General features: G+C 56.6%; 1 protein-coding gene across 4 annotated transcripts in view; it reads right to left on the bottom strand.

Annotated features, from left to right (window-relative positions):
* The window catches only part of SMG6 (SMG6, nonsense mediated mRNA decay factor), a 113,365-nt gene that overhangs the window by 66,755 nt on the left and 24,892 nt on the right, over window positions 1-21,718 (bottom strand). For all 4 annotated transcript variants that reach the window (XM_006038664.3, XM_025195196.1, XM_025195197.1 and 1 more), the window contains 2 exons: window positions 18,963-19,024; window positions 15,130-15,275 (listed from right to left, as the gene is read on the bottom strand). In XM_006038664.3, coding sequence (XP_006038726.2) covers window positions 15,130-15,275; window positions 18,963-19,024 — 208 coding nt within the window. The remainder of the gene's footprint in view (window positions 1-15,129; window positions 15,276-18,962; window positions 19,025-21,718) is intronic.

Genomic DNA, 21,718 nt, shown 5'->3' with positions numbered 1-21,718 from the left:
TCTAGGACAGCGCTTGTGCCTGGTGCATGGAAACCCCCTCAGCCCCAGGCGGACAAGTAGAGCTCCAAGGTGGGTAAGGAAACATCTGCGAAGAAAGCTTCAGTGCAAACCTGTTTGAGGCACTGGTCAGAAGCTGCAGCCCAAGGAAGAATACTTTGCAAAGAGAACAGAAGGGAACCCCCACAAGCATGGCACATCCCCTGACAAGACAGGCTGGCCCTGGAGACCAGCTGCTTGTGCTGTAGTGCCATGCCCTGCTCTGCAGAACCCCAGAAAGAAGGGGCTGGCATTAGCCTTGAAGGCACACACAGAGTGCTTCCACCCTGAAAGGGAAAAGGACAGCAGTTTAAAATTAACTCCAGCCTTTTCCAGGAAATATCAGTGGAAAGAAGCCGCTGTTTTTAGAAAATGTTGTTCTGAGGAATTTCCTGAAAAGCCCCATCAGTCAAAGCAGGGACGCAGCCACTTCCACCTGCACAGGCCGCTCGGCAGGGCTCCTGCGGCGGCCCTCCAGCACAGTGGCCGCAGTCACAGCGGCACAGCTGTGGTCTCTGCAAGGCCTCTGGAGCCAGGTCTGAATGCAATGTGCATCTTGTGTAGTAGCAGGATGGTGGCCCTTCCATCCAGAGCTTGGTCAGGAGACAGCATGTAGAACAGCCCCCGAGAGCCTGGTTTAAAATAATCATCAGGGCATTGAAACAGGTGCGCTCCAAGCAGGGCTCCCATCCAGCCTGGACCAGAGATGATCATACCTTGCCTACACAGACCCAGCGGTCAGGAAATCTCCCTCCTCTGCAGCGATCACAGTGGGGTGCATGAGGGCACAGAGAAATGCCTGGCGCTTGCAGATGCTGTGCTGACTAGATCTCCAATCGCATTAGCTGGCACTGTGGTGACAGTACTGGCTGGTGACCCCAAGGGCGCAGAGAACATGTGCCCATGCCAGCAGGGGCACAGCCGCCCCGTGACAGCCAGGGTGGGAATGCACAACCAGAAGGGGCCCGTGAGCCTTTGGGCATGTGCCAGCATCCAGCCAAGAGGAGTGTTCTGCCCTGGCAGCGGATGCTGCTGCTAGCAGCTGCCCAGGAGCTGAAGGCACCTGATCCTCCTCGTGTCAGATGTATTTAACAAGGGGGAAGAGGTGAGAACAGGGCTTCCCAAGAGACTGACTCCAGCCTGGAGTGAGAGTCCTGGTAGAACTTCACAACACATGAAAGGCAGCCCCTTCCCCCCCGTGCTGGAGGTGGGCATGTCTCTGGCAGCAAATGCAAACAGACAGCTTGAAACATGCCTCTCCAGCGCAAACCTTCCCAAGCGCTTCATGCCTGGAGTAGAAGCTAATGAGAGACAACGCCTGCAGACAGGCAGATTTGGAGAAAGCAGCCTTTGATGGGCCAGGCTGCGTGAAGTGAGCAGCTTCCGTTTCAACACATTCACTCCTTTGCCGCTCTTCTTTTTACAGCTTCCTGAGGGACCGGCCTGTTGGCTTGTCAGTGTTTGCAAAGCAACGCCAAGCTGTAAAATGAACCCTGTGCCCTCTGGGGAAGCAGCAATCCCACTGCCCTGTCCCACCCCTCCAGGCTGGAGCTCCCTCCACAACCCATGCACGAAGATCCCGCCCCTTCATTTCTCAGGCCTGTTCAGTGTGTACTTCAACCACACGGTCCCTAGATGCCACTACTGGCAGTAACAGTGCTGCCCCCCACGCCTGCTGCACAGGGGCCATGTCATGGCAGTGCTGGTAGCTGCGCCTTGAGTTAAGGCTGCCTAACGCTTTCTATTACAAGACCCTGTTTTCAGGTCCTGGTAACTACTGCCAAACTTCAACCATTCAGGCTGCAATCTTCCAAGCCAAGAGTCTCCTTCAGGGGTTTTTTTTGGTTTTTTTTTTTTTTTGGAAAGTTGCAGCTGAAATGTTTTAGCTATTTCCCAGAACAAGGCTGGGAGGAAAATACCTGGTTTTCCACACATTAAAACTGCTGACAACCCTTCACCAAAAAACTCTAACAACTTCATGCTCAGGTGCGGGACCTGGACATTTTGGCTAGGGTGTCACGGCTGTGTCTCTTGCCATCTGCACAAAAACTTACCCCATTTTGGCCATGCAACACGCCTCTGAAGACGTCTGCAGCGAGCACGCTCCATTTCCATACAGAAACATTCCTTAATTACGTGCCCACATACTGCTTTTCCGCAGAACTCAGGTTCAGCCGGCGCAGAGGACAAACAGCCTCAGGAACGCATCAGGGCTGTGCAGGGCACAAGGGACCCTGCAGGATCCCTTCCAGATTTGATGGAGGGCGTGTACTGAATGAGGCTGGGAATTGCAGGAAGCAAAAGAATGGTCTCAGGGTTAAGGAAGTTCAACAGTACCCTGGAGAACCAGACTCCTCCCTGCCCCCAGCACCATGTTCCTGCATGATGCCAGTTAAGCCCCACAACCAAGCTCTGCACAAGTGGCCACTAAGGGCATGGTCCTCACTTTCGGAGTGCCCAACGTAAGACCTGGGGGCTACGACTACAGAGCGCTCAGCACTTACAGCTGGGACACAAGTCAATAGGAGCTGTACTTTGAAAAGTTACAAAATGCCAAGGACTCAAGAATCAAACTTCACCATCTTGCATAGGACACCCAAAATGAACGGGAGCATGGCAGCTCTGGCTGCAGCTCCCCATTGAGAGCGGGGTAACAGTGCCACCTTTCTTCCCCATGCTTCTGGACAGAAAAGTGCCTGAACGCCCACGAGGCACCGGGATACTATGGCCGGAAGGATGGTGGGGAAGCCTGTGAAGAGTCACTGATTCCGTAGCCAGTGTCAGGTTTGGATGGAGTGCAGAATACAATGCCTCGGGCTACCTGTTTCCTGACGGGGACAATGGAAATACCAAACAGCTATGCTTCAGCTTGCATTGCCCACCCTGCTCACTGAACGAGGCGGGGGAATGGCACACTGCACTGTAACACATGCACACGAGGGAGCTGAAGGAAGGCATTTCCTGACTGGAGTGCTTGACCCCGCAACCTTGCTGTGTTCAGTGCAATGCTTTGGGATATAGTGACTTCCTAGACCCAGCCCCAGCCCAAACCAAGACACTCGAAGTCAGGAGCCTCTCTTGGGTCTCCTGGCATGCTTCCACCATGTCACCACTGGGTGTCACGGTCCCTTGAGGCATGGACTCAGACTTCTGGTTTCCTGTCAGCACTTCAACTATAACCGACTTGGAAAACTCCTGGAATCATGCAACAGAAAGGGTTTGTAGGAAGTGATGCACAAGCCTTCCCCAGGCATCCCATTGCAGACAACTAGGAGGCACTCTCCCTCCTGCCTCTGGCCTTGCTGGTGTGGTCACTCCCCTGGAGCAACAGGATTCCCAGTTTAGAGACGACCCCTAACAGCAGTGCACAGCAGGGGTGGCACGTAGGGGATGCCAGCTCAACGCACCCATCCCAGCACCTCCAGTGTCTGCAGCCTCCTGGCAAGGACCCCAGAGAACACCATCTCACCGCTCCAGCAGCTGAAGCCCTGGGCTGAGAGCACACTATGAGCAACAGCACACATGCCTAGGCAGGGAGGCGTCTTCAGGCTCCCCTCGGTGGGGCTCAGCAGAGCGCCTCCTCCATGCACTAGTACAACCACAGGGACAGCCAGGTTTCGTGCCAAATCCCTCAGACAGGGATTCCCTCAGCTATCGAACCCACACCACTCCCAGCAGCGCCTCCCAACGGGAAAAGCTGGACCTGAAGCAGCCACGGCCCGTCCCCTTCCCGAGTGCACCTCCTGCTGGGAGAGCCTGGGCAGGAGGGAGCTGTGCGCTCCTCCCGAGCCAGCGCTGCTACATTTCCTGCAGAGATTTGAAAACCTGCCGCAGTTCCAAGCAGGCTTCGATTTCACTGCGAGCAGCAGCTCAGAGACCCGGAGTTACTATACAGCCGAATAAAATATTTTTTCATAAATTTAACGCCAGCATGTCTGTGTTTGGAAACTTTGAAAATCCATGTTGTATGGTTTACTGCACTGGAAAAGGTGCCAGCAGAGTTTCAAAGGAAGGGAAGTGTATAACTGTTTCCTTTCAAATGCATTTTCCAATGGGATCCATTGAGGGAAAAGGCTGGAACTAACTAAAACATTATTAAAAACTGTTATGAAAAGAGACAGAGAGATGGAAAAAGATAGAGAAAAAGTCCAATACAGAGCCGAAAGGGAGGGGGAGAGACAGGCAACGAGAAAGGGGATATGGGCAGAAAGACACGTTGGGTGGGGAAAGGGGCGAGACGGAGCGTTTTATCTGGCAGTCACCGTTCGCGGTTGCATATTGTTGCAGATCAATTGATCAGGATTTCAGTGCTGCTGGCCCAGTGGCACGGGGCGAACCACAGAGTTGGCTGCAAGCGCAGCACTTACGAACTGCTGACCTTCAGTTTTCAAACCAAAAATATTCCTTGGGAAACGGTTACACCAGGTTCCAGCCCTGGCTGCCAAGCAAAAACAAGCACTACTAACCTGAAGTAACACCCTGCTCACTTACACCGGGCAGCAACCAGGACTAGTAACCTGAAGTAACTCCCTGCTCTGAGTCAACCAGCACCACTGCCCTTGCGTGACATGTGGGGGGGCGGCTCTCCCTCGCTTGGAGTGGATGAGCCAGCGCACCGATCAGTGACACGAGCGGTCGCGAGGAAGGCGCAGGATGCAGCCATCCCAGTCCCAGACGCAGTGCCAAACAGCTCTAGCCCCACGGTGTGCTTTGGGCCAAGTTTAAACACTGCTGGGAAGAGGTCTCTGCGTACCAAACTGACTGGGTCCTTTGCATGGCCTGGCTCCGGCAAGGCTGTTCCAGATCCAGGCAGTGCCCCTCTCCTGCTGCCCTCCAAGACAGAAGTGGACTGAAAGCATGCTCTGCTCATCAAGTGCCCTTGGACTACACGAGGCAGCCTAGGCACGGCCCAGCCCAGAGCCCTGCTCAGAGAGCCACAGAGCGGAGAGAGAGCCAGTGTCGGCAGACCTGCGCCGATGCCTAGCCAGGCGTCCGAGGGCCAAGACGGGGCTGGGCAGAGTACGGTGCAAGCCTGCAGAGCTCCAGGCCTGTGGTTCTTCGGGGTGTAGTAACCGTGGGCTGTAGCACACATGTTGAGGGATGAAGGGAAAAAAATAAACAGACAGACAAAAGAATGAGGATGCTCTGCCAATTCCAATTGTGCAGCTTTTATTTTAAATGCTTATCAAGCTGAGAGAGTGCAGAGTTCTTGGAAAACAAGGTTTCCTTTCTTCCAATGCCAGCGTCAAACACCCTCAAGGACGGGTACAGCACAGGCGCTAGCAGCCTGCTGCATGCTCGCAGCCACAGCTCTCCTGTCCCACCCGCCTCCGAGAGGCTCTGCACTAACAGCCCTGGAGTTTCTGGTAAAAAGATCCCTGTGCCTTTTTATTAATCTCCAATCTGGCTGGGTTCAAATTATGGCCAATTACCCACCAACACTTCTTGCTAATAAAATACATTTTTACAAGCCCTAATTACTGTTTTCGCTGAACTGCTCTACAGGAAGCAGAGTGCTGCAGATCTCCAGACAGCAGCAGACAGTAACGCGAGGCAGGCACCCGTGAGCACGCAGGCTAGTGACTCAGAGGAGACACGCTACCACGGGAGGGGAGGGAAGGGGAGGGGGCTGCCTGCTTAGCGCTTGAGACGCACCAGTTTCTAAAAGGGGACACTGAATTTACATCACACATATGGTGCTGTGGCTTCTGTGGTCAGTCAGGACTGCCACAGTCTTTGGTCACAGCACCAGCCACCTGTGGCACTAGGGAACTGCCCAGCCTGTCCCCTGAGGGCGTGGAGACTCTAACCAGCAGTGCAATTACATCTGGAACTGGAAAGGACTGGATGAGACTGGCATTGATCTCACTTGGCAGTGGTAGCCCTGAGCTCTGCCCACCGTGCTAACTGCAGCCCAAGGAGATGGATCCACTCCCCAGCTCAGGCCACTCCTCACTTTCAGTGCAGGATCACGGGGAACCGCTCTCCTTGGATTGCCAGCTCCTTTCATGGGGAGCGCAGCACAGCTAAATGACAGAAACCGTGGTCAGAAGGGCAAAGAAACTGAAACGTCCTCTGAAAGGATGAAGGCGGCATTAAAGTAATGGGGCTTCAGATGCCTGCTAGCAGGTTCTGCTCTCCAGCACACTAAAACTCCAGTGCCGCGGGGTGTCCTGGGAGCAAACACCGAGCCAAAGACAAAAGCGATGGCAACTAACAGCCGGAGCCTCCTGTCTGGACAGCACCCGAGCAGGCCTCAAGTTCCACAAGGCAGCAAGCAAGGGAAGGCTGCTGCTATCAGCGTCGCGCACGCAACCCCCAGTGCAGGGAACACCCTTGGTGGCAAGAACACAGCAGCAAAACCACTGGACCACAGCACACTCCCAGCCCATGCGCTCTGGGGCCGCGGGAGCCTCTCAAACCGGGGCTGCCATGCAGGTATCCAGGCTCAGCTGGGGAAAGTGCAGCTCTGCTAGGTTGATTAATTTTTCTTTCTTAACCAGGATTACTTTAATTTTCAAGGCCTAATGGACTCCAGCTGCGAGGGAGGCAGAGCTGCAGTAGTACAAAGACAGCCCTTGCACACTGGTGCAAGCTAGCACAACATTCCAGACACACGCGCACAAAGCCCTAGAAAAAGGATGCACTACGGCGGGATATTTTTAGTCTCAACAATACTGCACTAAAAATACAGCTCTGCTGATACATCACTGCAGAAATATTCTCAGTGTCCATTCAGGAATGGTTTAAAACATTTATTTTTGTTTCCTTTTGCGATGGTCAGAGAGGAGGGAGAAAATAGAAACCCATTGATAAGAGGAAACGAGAGAGACATGAAAAATTGAAAACTACCTAAAAGCTCATGGAGAGGTTTATTTTATTAGTTCTTAATAAATATCTTGCAGATTTCCTCAGGAAATACACCAGATCACATGTAAAATAGTTTGATACTGATGTCAACTGCGTCAACATATGAAATCTATTAGGGTGAAGCCACAGCAGGGTGATCAGCGTGCTGAAAAACTGCACGGCACTGAGGCAAGGGGGGGCGGGGGGAATCTCACGGCCCTTCCAAATTCTTCGAGAGGTAAAAAAGTCAGCCAAGACGCAGAGAGAGAGAAAAAAAGATCCCACATCCTGCTTTGTGCTGCCAGCAATGTGAAGTGCCCAGAGATTAATTCTATGTCTGGCCTGGAAATGTGACTTTAAAGCATGGAGGGAGGGGGAGAAGGGGAGAGGAACGAGAAGGCCAGGCTAACTGGGGCTGGCACCGTGCCACCAGCCCCCTCCCAAGCCATGTTTCAATGTAGACAGCAGTAAACCCCAACAGACAGCAGCTCCTCACACTGCCAGGGCCTTGCACCAGCTGCAGCGCGTCTCGCGCTCCGTGCACAGCCCCAAGTGCAGATGGGCCTGAGAGCATCACTTCCGCTCTGCCTGCTTTTAAAGACGCAAGTACATGTGGCGGCATTTCACCTCCCTTCGACACGGGCCGCAGATATTTGGGGCCCCGGAGCAGGGGGGGCCCTGCTCCCAGCACCAAGCCCGAGGACTCGTCAGACCTTGGCTCCCTAGGATGCACTCTGAAGGGTTTATGCTGTTCCCAACGTGTCTTTGGCAGCCGGCGCCTCCCTTCTGCGTCCATGCCATTATCCGGAAAGCAGGCACTGCTTACGCAAGCCTCTTCTCCCTTCCTAGCACCGGCAGCGTAGCGCCAGAGTCCACAGGGAGGCAAAGGCCAGGCACGCGTGCTGGAGAATCCACCAGACCATGAGCTCTGGGTTGGCGCAGTCCCACGGCGGCAGCACCGTGCCCACCTGGCACACAAGTACTGCAGGACTGTGCCTTCCACTGTGCCCCACTGGCTGCTGCGTTGGTCCCCCGCGGTGCCTGCCACTACTGCTCCACGCAACGCACACCTCGGGCAACACCGGATCAGTAGCACGGCGGCCAAGACCACCTCTAGTTACAGCAGCACCATTTGGAGAGTGCCATCCACTTCCCATGGCACTGACTGGCCTGCCCTTGGCTGGCGCTACCCACAGCCTCCAGAGCCCTAACTAACCCCATTTGTGTGAAATGTGGCTTTGCAGTGCGCATACACAGAAACCACTCAGGTGCCCTGCTGCTCAGTGGCCAACTGCCCTGGGACTGCAGAAGTTTACTCCTGGCAAACCAATGTCGCTGAACAACCTGCCCCTGGCTACGCAGGCTGAGAAGCTGGGTTTGGCGTCATGTTCATTAATGTGAGGCCTCAAGAAACACCTGGTGGAAACATCCTCCTGGCTGTGCTCTCTTTCCTCCATTGGTCTCAGGGCCCTGGCAGGACAAAGACACATTGTACAACCCTAAAAATCACCAGTACAGCCCCCTCCTCTAGGGACCTGTCACCAAGGTCCCATGGGGAGCAGTGACTTGCACACAGCAGCAGAGAGGAAGCAGGCAGGTGAGCTCACAGGATGCTAAACCACCCTGGGGCTGGAAAAGTCCAACCACAGCGAGCTGGCCTGGGTAGGGAGTGCTCACTGCTGGAGGCCTCATCAAGACTTGTACAGCATGGTGGAACATCACCACTAGCCTAATTATACAATGTTCCCTAACACAATTAAGGAAAAGCAGAGCTGTCAGCTCAGTGCTGCTCAAACACACGAGGAAATCAAAGGCGCAGAGAAGTAGCAAGAGGTTATAGAGATACGTTTGAACTCAAACATCTCTGTAAAAGCAAGAGGGTTTCCTGTCAGGGCACGAACATCCAGCAAGTGCCACGCAGGCTGCCACCCTGTACAACACCACTAGCCCTCCCTACCACCCCTACCTCCACTGCAAAGCAGAGCACCATGACAGCTATACCGAACACCTCCCCTAGCAAGCCAAACTGATGGACGTAGTGCTGCCAGAGCTCAACATTTCCTATCTTTCCCTGCCCACAGCAATGCTATTTCTGCCCACGTGTCTTGGAGGGTCGCACTGAAATGCCTCTTCTCCTCCCAGCTGCAGGACACATGGGAGCCTGTGTCACGCTGCAGCACAAACCCCTCTCTAAACTGACTCGCGGCGTACCAGCTTTGTCCTAACTTCCCCGCTGAGGCACGAGAACTTGGCTGTAAGCAGAGCCTAGCTCTGCGATTCCCAACCATTTCCCTCTGCTTGCTGCCCTGAAGATCTAGGCATGAGGCTGCATCCTGTGAAGGGACTTAGAGAGCAGACAGCAAGGATGTGCTTACGTCACAGGCAGGCCTGACTGAAGCCCCTGATGAGTTCACCTAATAATGCTGCTCACCAGAGACAGAGCGCAGCCCCACTCCAGCTGGAGGGAAGGACTGGAGAGTCTGACACAATGGCAGGCACTCCGCACACGCTGGAAACCTTTCCCTTCCCTGCCACAAAGCCTTGCTCGATCGCTTGCCTCCGAAGCCAACATCTAGACATCAGAAACCTGAACTTCAAGTGGAAATTCCCTGCAGCGTGTTGATTTCTGCATCTCCTGCTGGCACTTGTGGCAAAGGGGAAAAAGTCACATGGCTTTCTGGACACGCGGTATGCTGAGGAGTCTTGCATCAGCGGGTAAAAGCCAGAAGCCAGGAAAATAACTCCAATTACGGTAAATAAATCCCCAAATATGTGACAATCTGCCTTTTAAACAGGAAGCAGAAGGGAATAAGCAAAGGAAGACTCTGGTCTAAACACAGTTGCCACCAGCCATGAAGGCTCAGCAGAGGTGCACTCAGAGCACATCGGAGCCAACGGCTTTACCTGAACTTTTTGTCTGCATCCTGTGGCTGAGACCAGCACATTGCCCTCCCTGAAAGACCGGGAGCTCCCGGCTCCCAGCCTGCTGCCAAACCCCAAGCGTCACAGCTACGTGAGAGCAGCCTGAAGCGCTGCCACCACCTCCAGACTGCTGCAAATCCCTCATCAGTCTGGTCCCACACATTCAGCACCAAGTACCGCTCAGCACAGCCGCCGGGTTTCACGGGAGGTTCCCGCTACCCCAGGGCCAAGTTCCTGCAGGGCTGTGGAAGCAGCAAGGCATGCTGCATGTCATGTCTTCTCCCGAGGGGAACGCTGCAGGCACGAAGCAGAGGCGAAGGCACCACATACTGGGGCAGGACCATCTCTCTGCTGTGCGAGCAGTGAGGGCCTGGCCCAGGAGCAGGGCTCCAGGCACTACAGTGTGCAAACAGGTCAAGCCCCAGGCCTCAACACGAGGCTGGGATGGAACCTAACGCTCTGTGCAAGCAGCGATCCCTGGTGTGTGCTTTGCCCTTGGCAGCCACACGGAGGGGAGGGCAGCCCCGTTCTTTCCCCCTCTCCTTTGCCCAGTTAGAGAAGGCCCCGAGCTTGGAACTTTCCTCTTCCAGACTCATGGGTGGCCAAGACCCCAGACCAGCAAGGAAGGAGGAAGTTAGTGACAAACTTCTCCTATTCCAGCACTCTGGGAAGAGTCCTTTTGAACCCTCCCCCTAAAGACTGACACCCAACCTACCCTAGAGACTGCACCCCCTGCAAGCCCCTTCCAGGACCATGCCTCCTACCCAGCAGAGGAACCCCATAACGTGAATACAAGCTGGGTTTGCAACCCCCCACCTCCCCATAGGTACTCCGACTGTCCTAGGGCTGTAGCACAGCTCTGGAGCAGTTAAACCCAGCGTGGCCCCAGCCCTGCTGCGCCAACTGGGGAATTCTCTAACTGGGTCCCACATCCCAGCTGGAGAGACCCCTCCCTTTGCAAGCTGCCCTTGACCTGCAGATGCAGGAGCCCCGACCCCCTGCCCCTGGCGTTCTGCTTGGGACAACACAGAGCATGGGTGGCTCTGCTCTGAGAAATCAGCTAGATCCTGGCGAGGCAGACACTTAACGGGGCGGGGGGGAATTTGGAGAGTGCTCATGTTGCTGCTTCTGCTCTCTAGAGCCTGAGGTTTCATTAAAGCCTCATTTTGAACCTAATTTTAAAACTTCACCAAACCAAGGCTGCCGTCCCCAGCAGGGTTTTATTTTTAACCCGAGTTGAATGCACTGGACTTCCTTGGGTTCGACTCCCAACACCTATTGTCTGCTCCAAGGCGCACAATGTGGTCACAGCCCTTGAGACGTGGCCTGCGCAAGATGAGCAGTCGCCACGTCCGGCTGAGCCCTTTTTCCGATGCTGCAGCGAGCTCTCAAAGTCAGTCTGGTCCCCTGTGGGAAACCAAGCGCACGCTGCAGCAACGGGCCAAGGTCGGGCCCAGCTCTGCCGCCAAGGGCAGGCGTGTCAGCATCTTGGGGGATATTTTAAGGGCTCACCGTTTCGTTTGCAAGCTGGAGCAGCTGTGGTCGGCAAAGCGAAACATGGTGGCTCAGAGCAGAGGCAGGCGCAGCAGCAGGGGGGCAGCGAAGCCACCCGTCAGTCCACCACAGCCGTGCAAGCCCAGCTGAGATCTCCACATGACCACCACCTTCCAGCTGCAGGGCCTCCACACCAGGTGCTCACGCTATGCTGCCGATTCCTTCACCTCGTACTGTCCAACAGGGACTCTCGCCAGGTCAACCAGTCAGGAACCAGGGCAAAGAGGATCCCTGGACAGGCCTGCAATGCACTGACGTGTTCGCTCAAATCATCTGCTCACCAAGGGCCGGCTCCTCGCATGCTCCAGGCAACGTGGTGCAACAGGCCTAAGCGCACAGCAAGGCAGCCAGGTGCTGCAGCCTGCTCCTTTGTGCCCCAAGCCCAGCCACCGCACTGGACTTTCCAAGACGCGTCTCTCGGGTGCCCTCTGCCGTGCCCCCAGTTCAGTGTGCATGTGCTTGGAAAGAGGGCCCGTTGGGGGAGAGGGGAAGCCATTCCGGTGGTGGCCTATGAATACCATCCAGTGATTTATAGGAAGTATAATCCAATAACACAGTAAAATAAAACAGTGTGTCTGAGAGGGGCTTGATTCCAGGAATTATAAAACAAATTATTAAAGAGAGAGAGAAAGAAAAAAGCCCTAGAGAGGCCAGATTGGAGTAAATTGGGCACAGATGGGCTGGGAGGGGGCTTCTCTCTCCCCACCGAGATGCCCCCGCCGCAAGCACGGCTTCAATTAGCCTTTTCAGAAACCAGAGTTTTATTTCCCCAAATTACGGAATTAAAAAAAAATTAAAATTCTTGGAGCGTCTGTGGTTAGGATGAGGAGATCCAAACTTCCTTGCGCGCCCCATGTGCAGATGGCCACCAAACTGTTGAATGTGGCCACCCAACATAGTCCCCACAGGACACCCCATCTCACCGCCACCTACATCTCAGGCTGGGAAGTGCTAACCCCAATGCTAACCACAGCCAGGCTCAGTGCTGAGCCTGCACCCAGGCTCCTGTCCCCTCTTTAGTGGGAGGCCCTTCTCCCATCCCAGTCTTGGACTTGCCCTAGCACTACCAGGCCCTTTCTCTGCAAAGCCCTAGCCCTGGACTGCCTGCACGCCAGTGGAGGGCGCGGGATCACTGCATGCCATTTGGTGATGGACAGCCAAGGAGAAACCTTCCCACATGGGATTCTTGGCTCCACCTGAGCCTGAAAACAAATGGCCAGTCCCATCTCCCACCCTGCTGCCCAGCTTCAAGAGGGCAGGTGGCTTGGCCCCAGATGTAGCACATTTGGCCCCACCTACACTGCAGAGGCCTGACAGAACAGCTCTGCCACTGCCAGCTCCAGAGCAGGTCCTCAGTGCACACAGCAGCTGTGGTATCCTTGTCTGACCCTCCTGAGAGTGGGCCCAGTCGACAGTCAGGAAAGTTAAGGGAACTTTCCCTCGTGGGACAGGGCCTGGAAATCCTCTGGAGGGGAGGCAAGCAGGCAACTACCCACTGGGCAGCAGAAGGCCCAGAGCAGAACCAACTCCCCTCTGTGCCCTCAAGACGGTGACTGGACACGCAGTCAGTCTGCACACGCAGGCCCGTGCACTAGAACAGACCCACACTCCGCCCAAGGCAGACACCGCAAAGCCAGTACAGCTGCGCCGGGGCCTTGTGTCTGCAGGCCCCTACGACACCCTGCCAGGGGTTCAGACACCGACAGGGAAGGACACAGGGCAGAACAGCTTCCAATTCACCGCTCCCTTTGGCGCCTGCCTCACCCAGGAGCAGGCAAAGGTCTTAAGGCTTCTCAGGCTCCTCCAGATGCTTCTCTGCAGATGCTGATGAGCCACAAGGCCCCTCCCGCCACTGTCCATGCAAGGGCAGCACGCAGAGGTGACTCATGTGCTGGGAAATGGAAACATGCATCTTCCCACCAGCCTGCGCTGCAGAGTGCTCCTCCACGCGGCCCCTGCCCACGGCAGCCCACACACCAGGGCGCTGAGCCAATGCCTCTACTGTGCACCAGGCATTTGGCAGCAACGTGGCAAGCATTTTAAGCCCCAGGTCCTTTTGCTCTTCCTCAGAGCCCAGCTCTCAGCACCTCAAGCCCAGGTCTTCCAGCCTTCTTCACTTGAGTGCCTTGGAGATCCCGGGGCATTTGGACAGGCCCCAGCATGTGAGCAATAGCACTAGGAGTTGGAAACACTGTGGCCCAGCAGGACACCAGACAACCACAGCACCATCCAGCCCTCCACCGTTTCCTCACGGCCACTCACTGCAGGCACCTTGCTGAGCCCTGGATTGCCAAGGGGCCGCCCTCTGCAGAGACCGGAAGCCAGGAGTAGCTGGCACCTCATCATGCAGGAGGGAGAGAACCCTTTTCAGACTTGTCTGTCCCAGCCCTGCAGGCTCCACTGCACAGCCCAGGACAGAGCAGCACAGCGGGCCAGGGGGCCCAGACTGCTGGACTGTACCCTCACCTCTGTCCCAGGCTGGCTGCATGCCCTGCCCCTCTGTGCCTCCACTCTCCCTCAGTACACAGTGACTCAACCCTCTGGGGGGCTCTGCAAGTCACCAGCTTTTTCCTCGAAGCTGGGAAAGATTAAGGTTTGCTGGGGTCAGCTGGCATCAAGCAAAAGGGGGATGCAGCTGCCTTGTGCCTCACATGGCTCCTGTGGCAAGGTCGTGAATGTGGGGACTCCTCCTCGCAGAGGGAGGTGCCTGTGGGGCAGGAGTGATGCCGTACGCTCCTCCACGCAGCCTCTGTCCACAAGGCCTGGGGCCATGCAGACATGGGAGCACTTCCTGCCTCTCCAGCACTTGCCAGCTCACACAGTCAGTGGCCTCACCCACCAGGAACCTGTTGGATGCCCCAACTAGCCAGCTGCCTCACAGGGCCGAGCTTAGGGCATAAGGCTTTTGGGGCATGGAGTACACTGCATTGTGGGCTGGTATGCACCTCGCAGCCTGGGCACAGTGGCAGCATGCCAGCAAGGCAGGGGAGAAAGCAACATACTGTGGAGCTGGCATAGATGCACTGCTTCCTCCTGCCTGGGGGCACAGCCCAGGCCCTGCATGCACGCACGGTGCCCGGAAGCACAGCCACCTGCTGCCGCACTTCACTTTGTCGGCTGTGAGGAAGAGGAACTCACCCCAGGAGACTCAAACTGCATCGCAGTGAGAGTGCAGGCCTGGGGCATTCACTTGGCTAGACTCAGTGCTACAATGGCAGAGCCCAGGTGTCAGGGAACAGCCGCTCTGCTTCCCAGCAGACTCCCTGGGGCAAGCCAGGCCAGACACCAGCATCCAGATACCAGCATCCTTCACCTCCTCCAAGCGCTCAGGCTCAGCAATGATGCTGGTGCTTTGGGCCTCTGTCAATGCCAGGGAGCCAGGCCAGGGCATGCCTGTCAGACCACCAGTGCTTCATGATATTCTGGGGAACTCTGGCTGTCAGGGTGGCATAATGAACCGCACCCTCTCACTCTGTTGCCCCCTTTACACGCCTGCTAGCACAGTCCTCAGGCCAGCTACCCTGGTCTTACACAGAGCACAGGCCCTTCTGGGGCACAGCAGAGGCCTCGCTCTGCCCCTGGAGAAGCCCTTGGATCTCAGCAAGCTGGGGCCCTTCCCGCTGTCATCCCCCTACATTGAGAGGCAGCTGAGAGGCAGCTCTGCTTCCTCTGCATGTGAAGTCCAAGGACCCCCACCCACTCTCCTCCATCAGCATCCCACATAGAGCAAGCCCAGGCCCTGCCCTGCCCCCTGAGGACATGCCATACCTTTGGGCTGGGAGTTGTACACTGCAAACATGTTGATGGCCACGAGCTGCAGCATGCGGGTGCTTCCGATGGGAGGTGGGCTGTGCTGCAGCAGCACCTGGAACTCCCTCAGGACCTCCTCAGCCACTGCAGGGAACGTCTCCATCCTGCAGACAGAGAGAGAGAGGCTGTGAGTCTGGGCCAAGCCATGGGACCCTGAAACACCAATGTCCTCCTCGCAGCCCCAGCACCTCTGGGACAGCCCCGCAGTGCAAGGCCATGAGGCGACAGCCTAACTAACCAGCTTGGGAGCTGGGGGGGAGCTTCCCTTGCAAATGTCATTAGGGCTATTTCTGGGTGTGGGGTTTTCTCACGGTGGCCCCAGCTCAGCCTGCAGTAGCACCAAGAGTCCCCTGGGCTGTGTGGTTTCCCTCCCACTGGGAAGCCCCAGCCTGGCCATGGGAGAAGGCCATGCAGTCCTCTGGAGACTAAAGGCCGGCTGTGCTCAGATGGCAATGGTCAGTGCATGAACACCCGTGTCAGAGCTACAGCGGCTTCCTGGAACGCTCACGCAGCCCCTAGCACTCGCCAGGAGGGAGAAAGCATCACATGCACTGCCTGGCCTCCTGAGAATGGCCTTTCAGCACCACAGGCCACAGCACTCATTGGCACCTCCAGCCAAGGAAGCCAGACACGGTGACACTGTTCTTCATCTAGCATCGCCAGGGAAAGGAGTAGGGGTCTAACCTCCGAGCAGCCAGGGGCAGGGCAGCATCCAGCAGGAGCAGCCAGGCCACCCAAGCAAATGAGCATGCAAAGGAGGCCTGGCTGTTCTGAGGAAGGGCTCATGTGATGTAGCTGCCTACAAGAGCAGGGTCTAGAGGACACCCACAGCATGCTCAGCACCTCACAGCCATGAAGCCCACAAGCAAACTGGAAGGGGCATCACGTTCTCCAGGGCCATGGGCACCCTGTGCTCCCCCTTTGCTCAGGGCAGCATCCTGTACTTCCACGGGCACATGGTCCCTCCCTCTGCTTCCAAGGGTCATCCTGCAGCTCACCCCTACAACAGACCCCATGCAGCTGCAGCCAGGGGCCTCTCCTAGCCAGGGATCTCTGCAGTCCCTTGAGGCACCTGCCAGGTCCTGCCCCCGGAACACAAGGCACAGGCACTGCCACTTCCAGAGGCACAAAGGAAAGGCCAAACTGCCCTGAGAAGACGCAGGCTCCCTACCATGCCCCACCCTCTCCCTCAGGGCACCCATTCACCCTCCCCAGACAGTCAGACCCGAGGTTTTGGGGGCGCAGACTGCAGCAGCGAGCTCTTTCTGGTAACTTGCAGGCAATTCTGCTGGGCTTTCCCAACAGTCCCGCAGGCCGGGCAGCAATCAGCTCTGCTTTCAAAGACAGCTCTGGCTTTCTTCTCAATTGTGTTTCACAGATGCCTTTTAACAGCCCCCCGCTACCCAGCAGCAGGGCTGCCCGCTCCCTCGGCACCGTCTGCTAAAGTTGTGCAGTCAGCCACTTCCTCTCTCCCCACATCGATGTTGGCTGCAACAGCCCGAGCATTCTGCAGCCCCGCAGGAGGAGCCTGGCCCCTTTCTGCACAGCACAGCTGCTCCCCACGAAGACACAACCGCCCTGGTGTCTGGGAGCCAGGAGCACAACGAGAGCAAGAGGACTGCTCGTAAAGGTTCCCCGCCACATGCAGCTCACCACAGAACAGCAGCACCCTCCCAGCACCAGCACGCTAAGGGGAAAGGCCCTTTTGGGGCAGACGTCTGCTCCCATTTTCCTTTACTCAGTAAGGGACCAAACACCGTGGCTAGGTTGGGACACTGGAGGCCCTCGGGCGTGAAGGCTCGCTTGTCCCAGGCAGCCGTGCTCTGATCCCCCTGACCGAGCACACAACTCAGGCAGATAGGAACAGAGCACAAGCCTGCTCTGAACCACCGGCCTCTGGGGCTCAGCACGAGACCCAAGCCCTCGATAGCTGCCTGATCCCAGATTGCCTCTGCATGGCATGGCAGATCCATATCCCACCTATTGCCTTTTTTAAGCACAGAAGCTGCGCCAGTCAATCTCTCTTCCTGGGTCATGACATGCTTGGGCCTTGTGACATGACTGTCCTGGGCAGCGACCTCCTCAGAGGCTGCATCTCAATTTTGTGAGAGTCTCAGGAGACAAACCTACAAATGATCCCCACACACGCATTCGCCCATGCATTCAGACCAGAACCAGCCAGCACAGACCCAGCAGAGGTCGGTACAGGCCAGTCCCCAGGCATGGCACCCGCATACAGGGGAATGCAGCTGCAGCTGCCCCAAGCTTTCCCGTGTGCAGGGGGACGGCCAGTTCCCTGACTCCATGCTGTGGCCCAACCTGCTGCCCACACCCCCATTACTAGTGGGACTCAGGCAGGGATCCACAGTGCTATTTAGGGGCAGCTAGCCCCTGCCCTCCAGAGGACAGCTGTCCCCCAGTGGGCCAGGGTGGCTCACACTTCTCACTGACAGAGGAGATCCAAAGCCCACCTGAAGGTCACAAATGCCTGAAGGATGGGAGGTTGGCTGGCAGATCTGTCCCTTGGAGCACAAGCTCCCGGGGACAGGCTCTGGGACTCTACCTATACTGAGCTCGTGGTGCTGCTCAGTGAGACTGCCCAGACACATCCTCCTGCCCATAGGACACATTCCCTTTTTCCACGGAAGGGGGGAGACAGAAACCCAGGTAGAGACTGAGAACAGCACTGCCGGGGGCAGAAAGATACCACCCTAAGGACCGTCTTGTCAAGGGACAGCCTTGGGCTCACTTGGGTGCCTTGCAACTGGTAGTACATGGAACTATTAAAGACTGGAGGGGCCGAGGCAGACCCCCAGCAGGGCACTGGCAGGAGGGCACACTTCCCTGTAGGGCACTGGCAGGCAGGAGACTAATGCTGCCAGAGCTGATGTCTACCACACGAAGAGGGACTCCTGAGGTAGGGACCAGAAAATAGGCCACACCATCACACCAGAGCAACTGGAAAAGAGGTCTTACTGCCAGCCCAGGCACCAGGCAACAAGCACAGAGAACCCCAGACACCCAGCAGCACCAGCCTCTGCCTAGACAGGGCCCAGACAAGGCACCATGGAAAGCTTGCTGGCCACTAGGCCACACGCACACTCCCTGATTTATACCCATGTGCTCAGGCTGGGATGTGAGCCCAGGCCTGAATCAGCCTTGCCCTGCTTTGAGGAAGGCCGCTCAATTGTCTGACACCCACTTATAACACACATTGCCAAGGGCATTTTGTATAGTCCTGTTCCCACAGCCAGGGGAGCTCTTAACCAAGCGCTTCCCAGCAAACGGTGACAAAGGAAGCGAGGGGTCAGGCGGGTCTTGCCACACTGGACAACAGGTCTGCAGCCATGGGACTGCAAACACTCCCTGATGAAGCTGAGCAGCCAGCAAGGCCCAGAGCAGCCTCTTGCTGGCAAAGAACATGGTGCGGAAGGCTTGAATGAGCCATAGAGGGGAGGGGACCAGGGACAGACAGGAAATGCAAGGCAGCTCCTGGTATTCCCATGGAATGCCATGCACCCTGGGGCCAAGGCCAAGGCCAAGCTCCCCGCAGACCCCCCAGCATCCCCACCATGACGCTGCCTCAAGGTGGGGGAAAGGAGACAGAACCCAAACACCACACAGTGCAAGGCTGGAAGGTGGCTCAGGGGGAGAATGAGAAGCAGGAGGCTAGGCCTGCAAGAATTCACACCCTGTGCCCTCAGTTACAAACACAGCCTAGTTGCTAACAATATTAAATTCCAAAAAGACTTGTAATGTAGGAAAATAAAATAAACATCCTGCACACTTACCCAATCCTGGTAAACAGCTTCCCATGGGCATGGAGAAAACTGAGGATGAACCTTTTGTTCAGCTGCATGGGAAAAAAAAAGAGGAGAAAACAATTAAGCTCTCCCCGATTTCCTGTGAATTAGCAGAGTCCCTGGTGACAGAAGAACCTGGCCGGGATACGGGGGGTGGGCACGGCAGATGGGAACCAAATGGACATGCCCAAGCTTTTACAAACATCATGCACAGACAGGGCAAGTGCCAAACAGCTGGAGAGGGGGCCGGCCGGCAGCTGGACGGGTGCGTAGTGCCCTCTGCTGGCTGCTGTGCCCGTTGGCAGGAGACGGAGGCCAGGAGCGCCTGCTCAGCACCCGCAGACGAGCCAGGGCCTGGAGGCAGCAGGGAGAGGCTGCAGGAGTGCTGGGTGAGCGTCTATCCCTGCCCGGGCTGGATGCCAAGCATCGTCCTGGCACTGCACAAAGCAGCTGCTATGTGGCGGCTCGCTCTCAGGTCCTGCCACTCAGTAAGAAGGGGCCACAAAATGTATGCTCCAATGCATAGAGAGGGAAAACCAGGCTACTCCTCCAGCCCTTGCCTCCCTCCGCAGAGCCCGCCGTGCTACTTGTGGGCGGGGGCACACTGCATGAGGCACCCACTCTCATGTTCTAGCAGTAGCCAAGGCAAAGAGGTGCCAGAAACTGGCTGAGTCACAGGACACCCAAGCACCCTCCAGCCTGGCCCTGGGAGCAAGGCCCAGCACACACACTTCTGCCGTGACACTGCACCCAGGCTGGGCTGGGCCGGGCCTGGCCTTCTATGCACACCTGCAGTTTTAGCCACCCACAGGACAGGGTGGGGAAGGACCTGTCTTTATCGGACAGAAAGGCCCCTGCAAGTCTATGGCACCAGAAACACTGATATAGGATGCGGCTTGGCACTGATCTGAGCATGCTTCTTCCTGGGTTCCTATTGAATGTGGGGTGGAGCTGCTGCTGGAAGAGCCATGTATAGTGTAAGAGTCAAACTCCAGGCCTGGCCCACACATGGGCATGGTGGACCCCAAGGCACCTTCCCTGGCCAACCCTCAGCCTGGGTAATCTCCTGCACTACTGAATCCCTTCTGCAGGTCCAGGGAAGGCCAGACTTTTCTGCTACTTCTGGCCGTGGTGGGTGGTTAAAGAGTTACTGTGCTTCACCCCAGAGGTGGTTGCCCTGCAGCAGCGGCCCTGTGTCCCTCCCAGTGAGGCTAAGGCTTACTGGAAAGCACTCGGGTCCTTGGGTGCATGGGGACAAAGGTGCAACCCCAAAGCCCAGCCCTGAAAGACCTGCATAGAGGAGAGATGCAACCCAGGAAACCAGTAACCACAGCCAGGCCCAGAGCTCAGCCACCTGGACCTGCCTGCAAATGTTTACAGCTTTGGTAACGCTCTCATCTTTAAATCCAACGCACTGCATGAAGGCAGGAACCAGCCTGACCCTCATTTCAGATGGGAAAACCGAGGCACGGGCAAGGGCAAGAAACTCCCAGGCCAGCAGCAGAGCCTGGAGCTGAACTCAGCCATCCAGGGTCCCAAGCCAGCACCCAAAGCACAGCTGAGAGGACAGATGGTGGCGAGGCTGGGACTGGCTGTATGGCCACCTTGTCCGCTTCACTTGCCAGCCGAAGCCCACTGCCCTTGCAGTGGGACTGGTCGATTAGCAGTAATTAGCTAGGCTGGAGGTCCCCTGGGGCCCATGCCGGGGTGATGCCCTGCTACAGAGTCACTCCTGGGCCATGTGAGAGCTGAAACAGCCTGCCTCATAAACCAGCCCAGACCAATTAAACTGGGCCCTGAAGCCACAGGCGCTTGCTGGCTTGCTTGCTGTTTTACTGCTGCCCCATAGAAGCCCTTGCATGGGAACCTGACTCGATTTGCCACCATTTTATTAACTCTGCAGATGAAGCCCACGAGTGCCTGCTGGAACTGGGGCTGGTAGGCACAGCTGCACTGGTGGGCAGAGTCCAGGCTGGGCCCATGCTCCGTGTGCTAGCCAGGCTCAGGTACAACATGCCAGGCTGTCCTGCCGCCTCCCCTAGGAAAGCCAATGCCACTTTGAGGTGTTGAGGCCAGGCTTAAATGCTGTAAGTACTCACAGAATTGAAGGCAGCACTACCATGGGAGCCCAACCCCACAGCGTGCCCTGTGCTCTCACTGCAGCTCTGCGATGGAGCTGCCCATGAGTGAGGGGGCAGAGGAAGAGAAATGATGGGGTGCAAAAGCCACTCTCTTCCTCTGGACCTACCCACAGCCTCAAAAGCTCTCAATGTGCAACCACTGCAGCCATTTACTGACAGTGGGGGAGTGACAGCTCCCACCTTGAATGGAAAGTGACACCCCAGGGGAAGTGTGAACCAGAGCCTCCCACAGAGTGCACCTGCCCGCGGGGGGGCTGGGGGCAGAAGCCCCACCACACGCCCCAGGGAGAGCACCAGCCTGCAGTCCAGCACAGGGCCGGGCCTCTCCCACTGTGGTCCCCGGGGGATGGATGGCAACCATGTGCCACGTGCTGACCAGGCTGGGGCTGGGAAGGCCCAGAGCTGCTCTAGGGAAGCAGTGGAGGGCAGCCCTGACCGGGCTGGGCAGAGAGGGCAAAGGTGCCCCTTGCAGTGGCTGCACGGGCAGGCTGTGCCTCTCGACAGGGCTTGTGACACAACTTTGACCCCAGGTTTTGATGAGCTCATCACCTGACACGGGAACTTTCATCTCAGGGTTCATCTCAGGGGCGATGGCTGCTCTGA

This window comes from Alligator sinensis, unplaced genomic scaffold (assembly GCF_000455745.1).
Source record: "Alligator sinensis unplaced genomic scaffold, ASM45574v1 scaffold2513_1, whole genome shotgun sequence".
Lineage (NCBI taxonomy): Eukaryota > Metazoa > Chordata > Crocodylia > Alligatoridae > Alligator > Alligator sinensis.
This window is presented reverse-complemented; position numbering and strand designations above follow the sequence as displayed.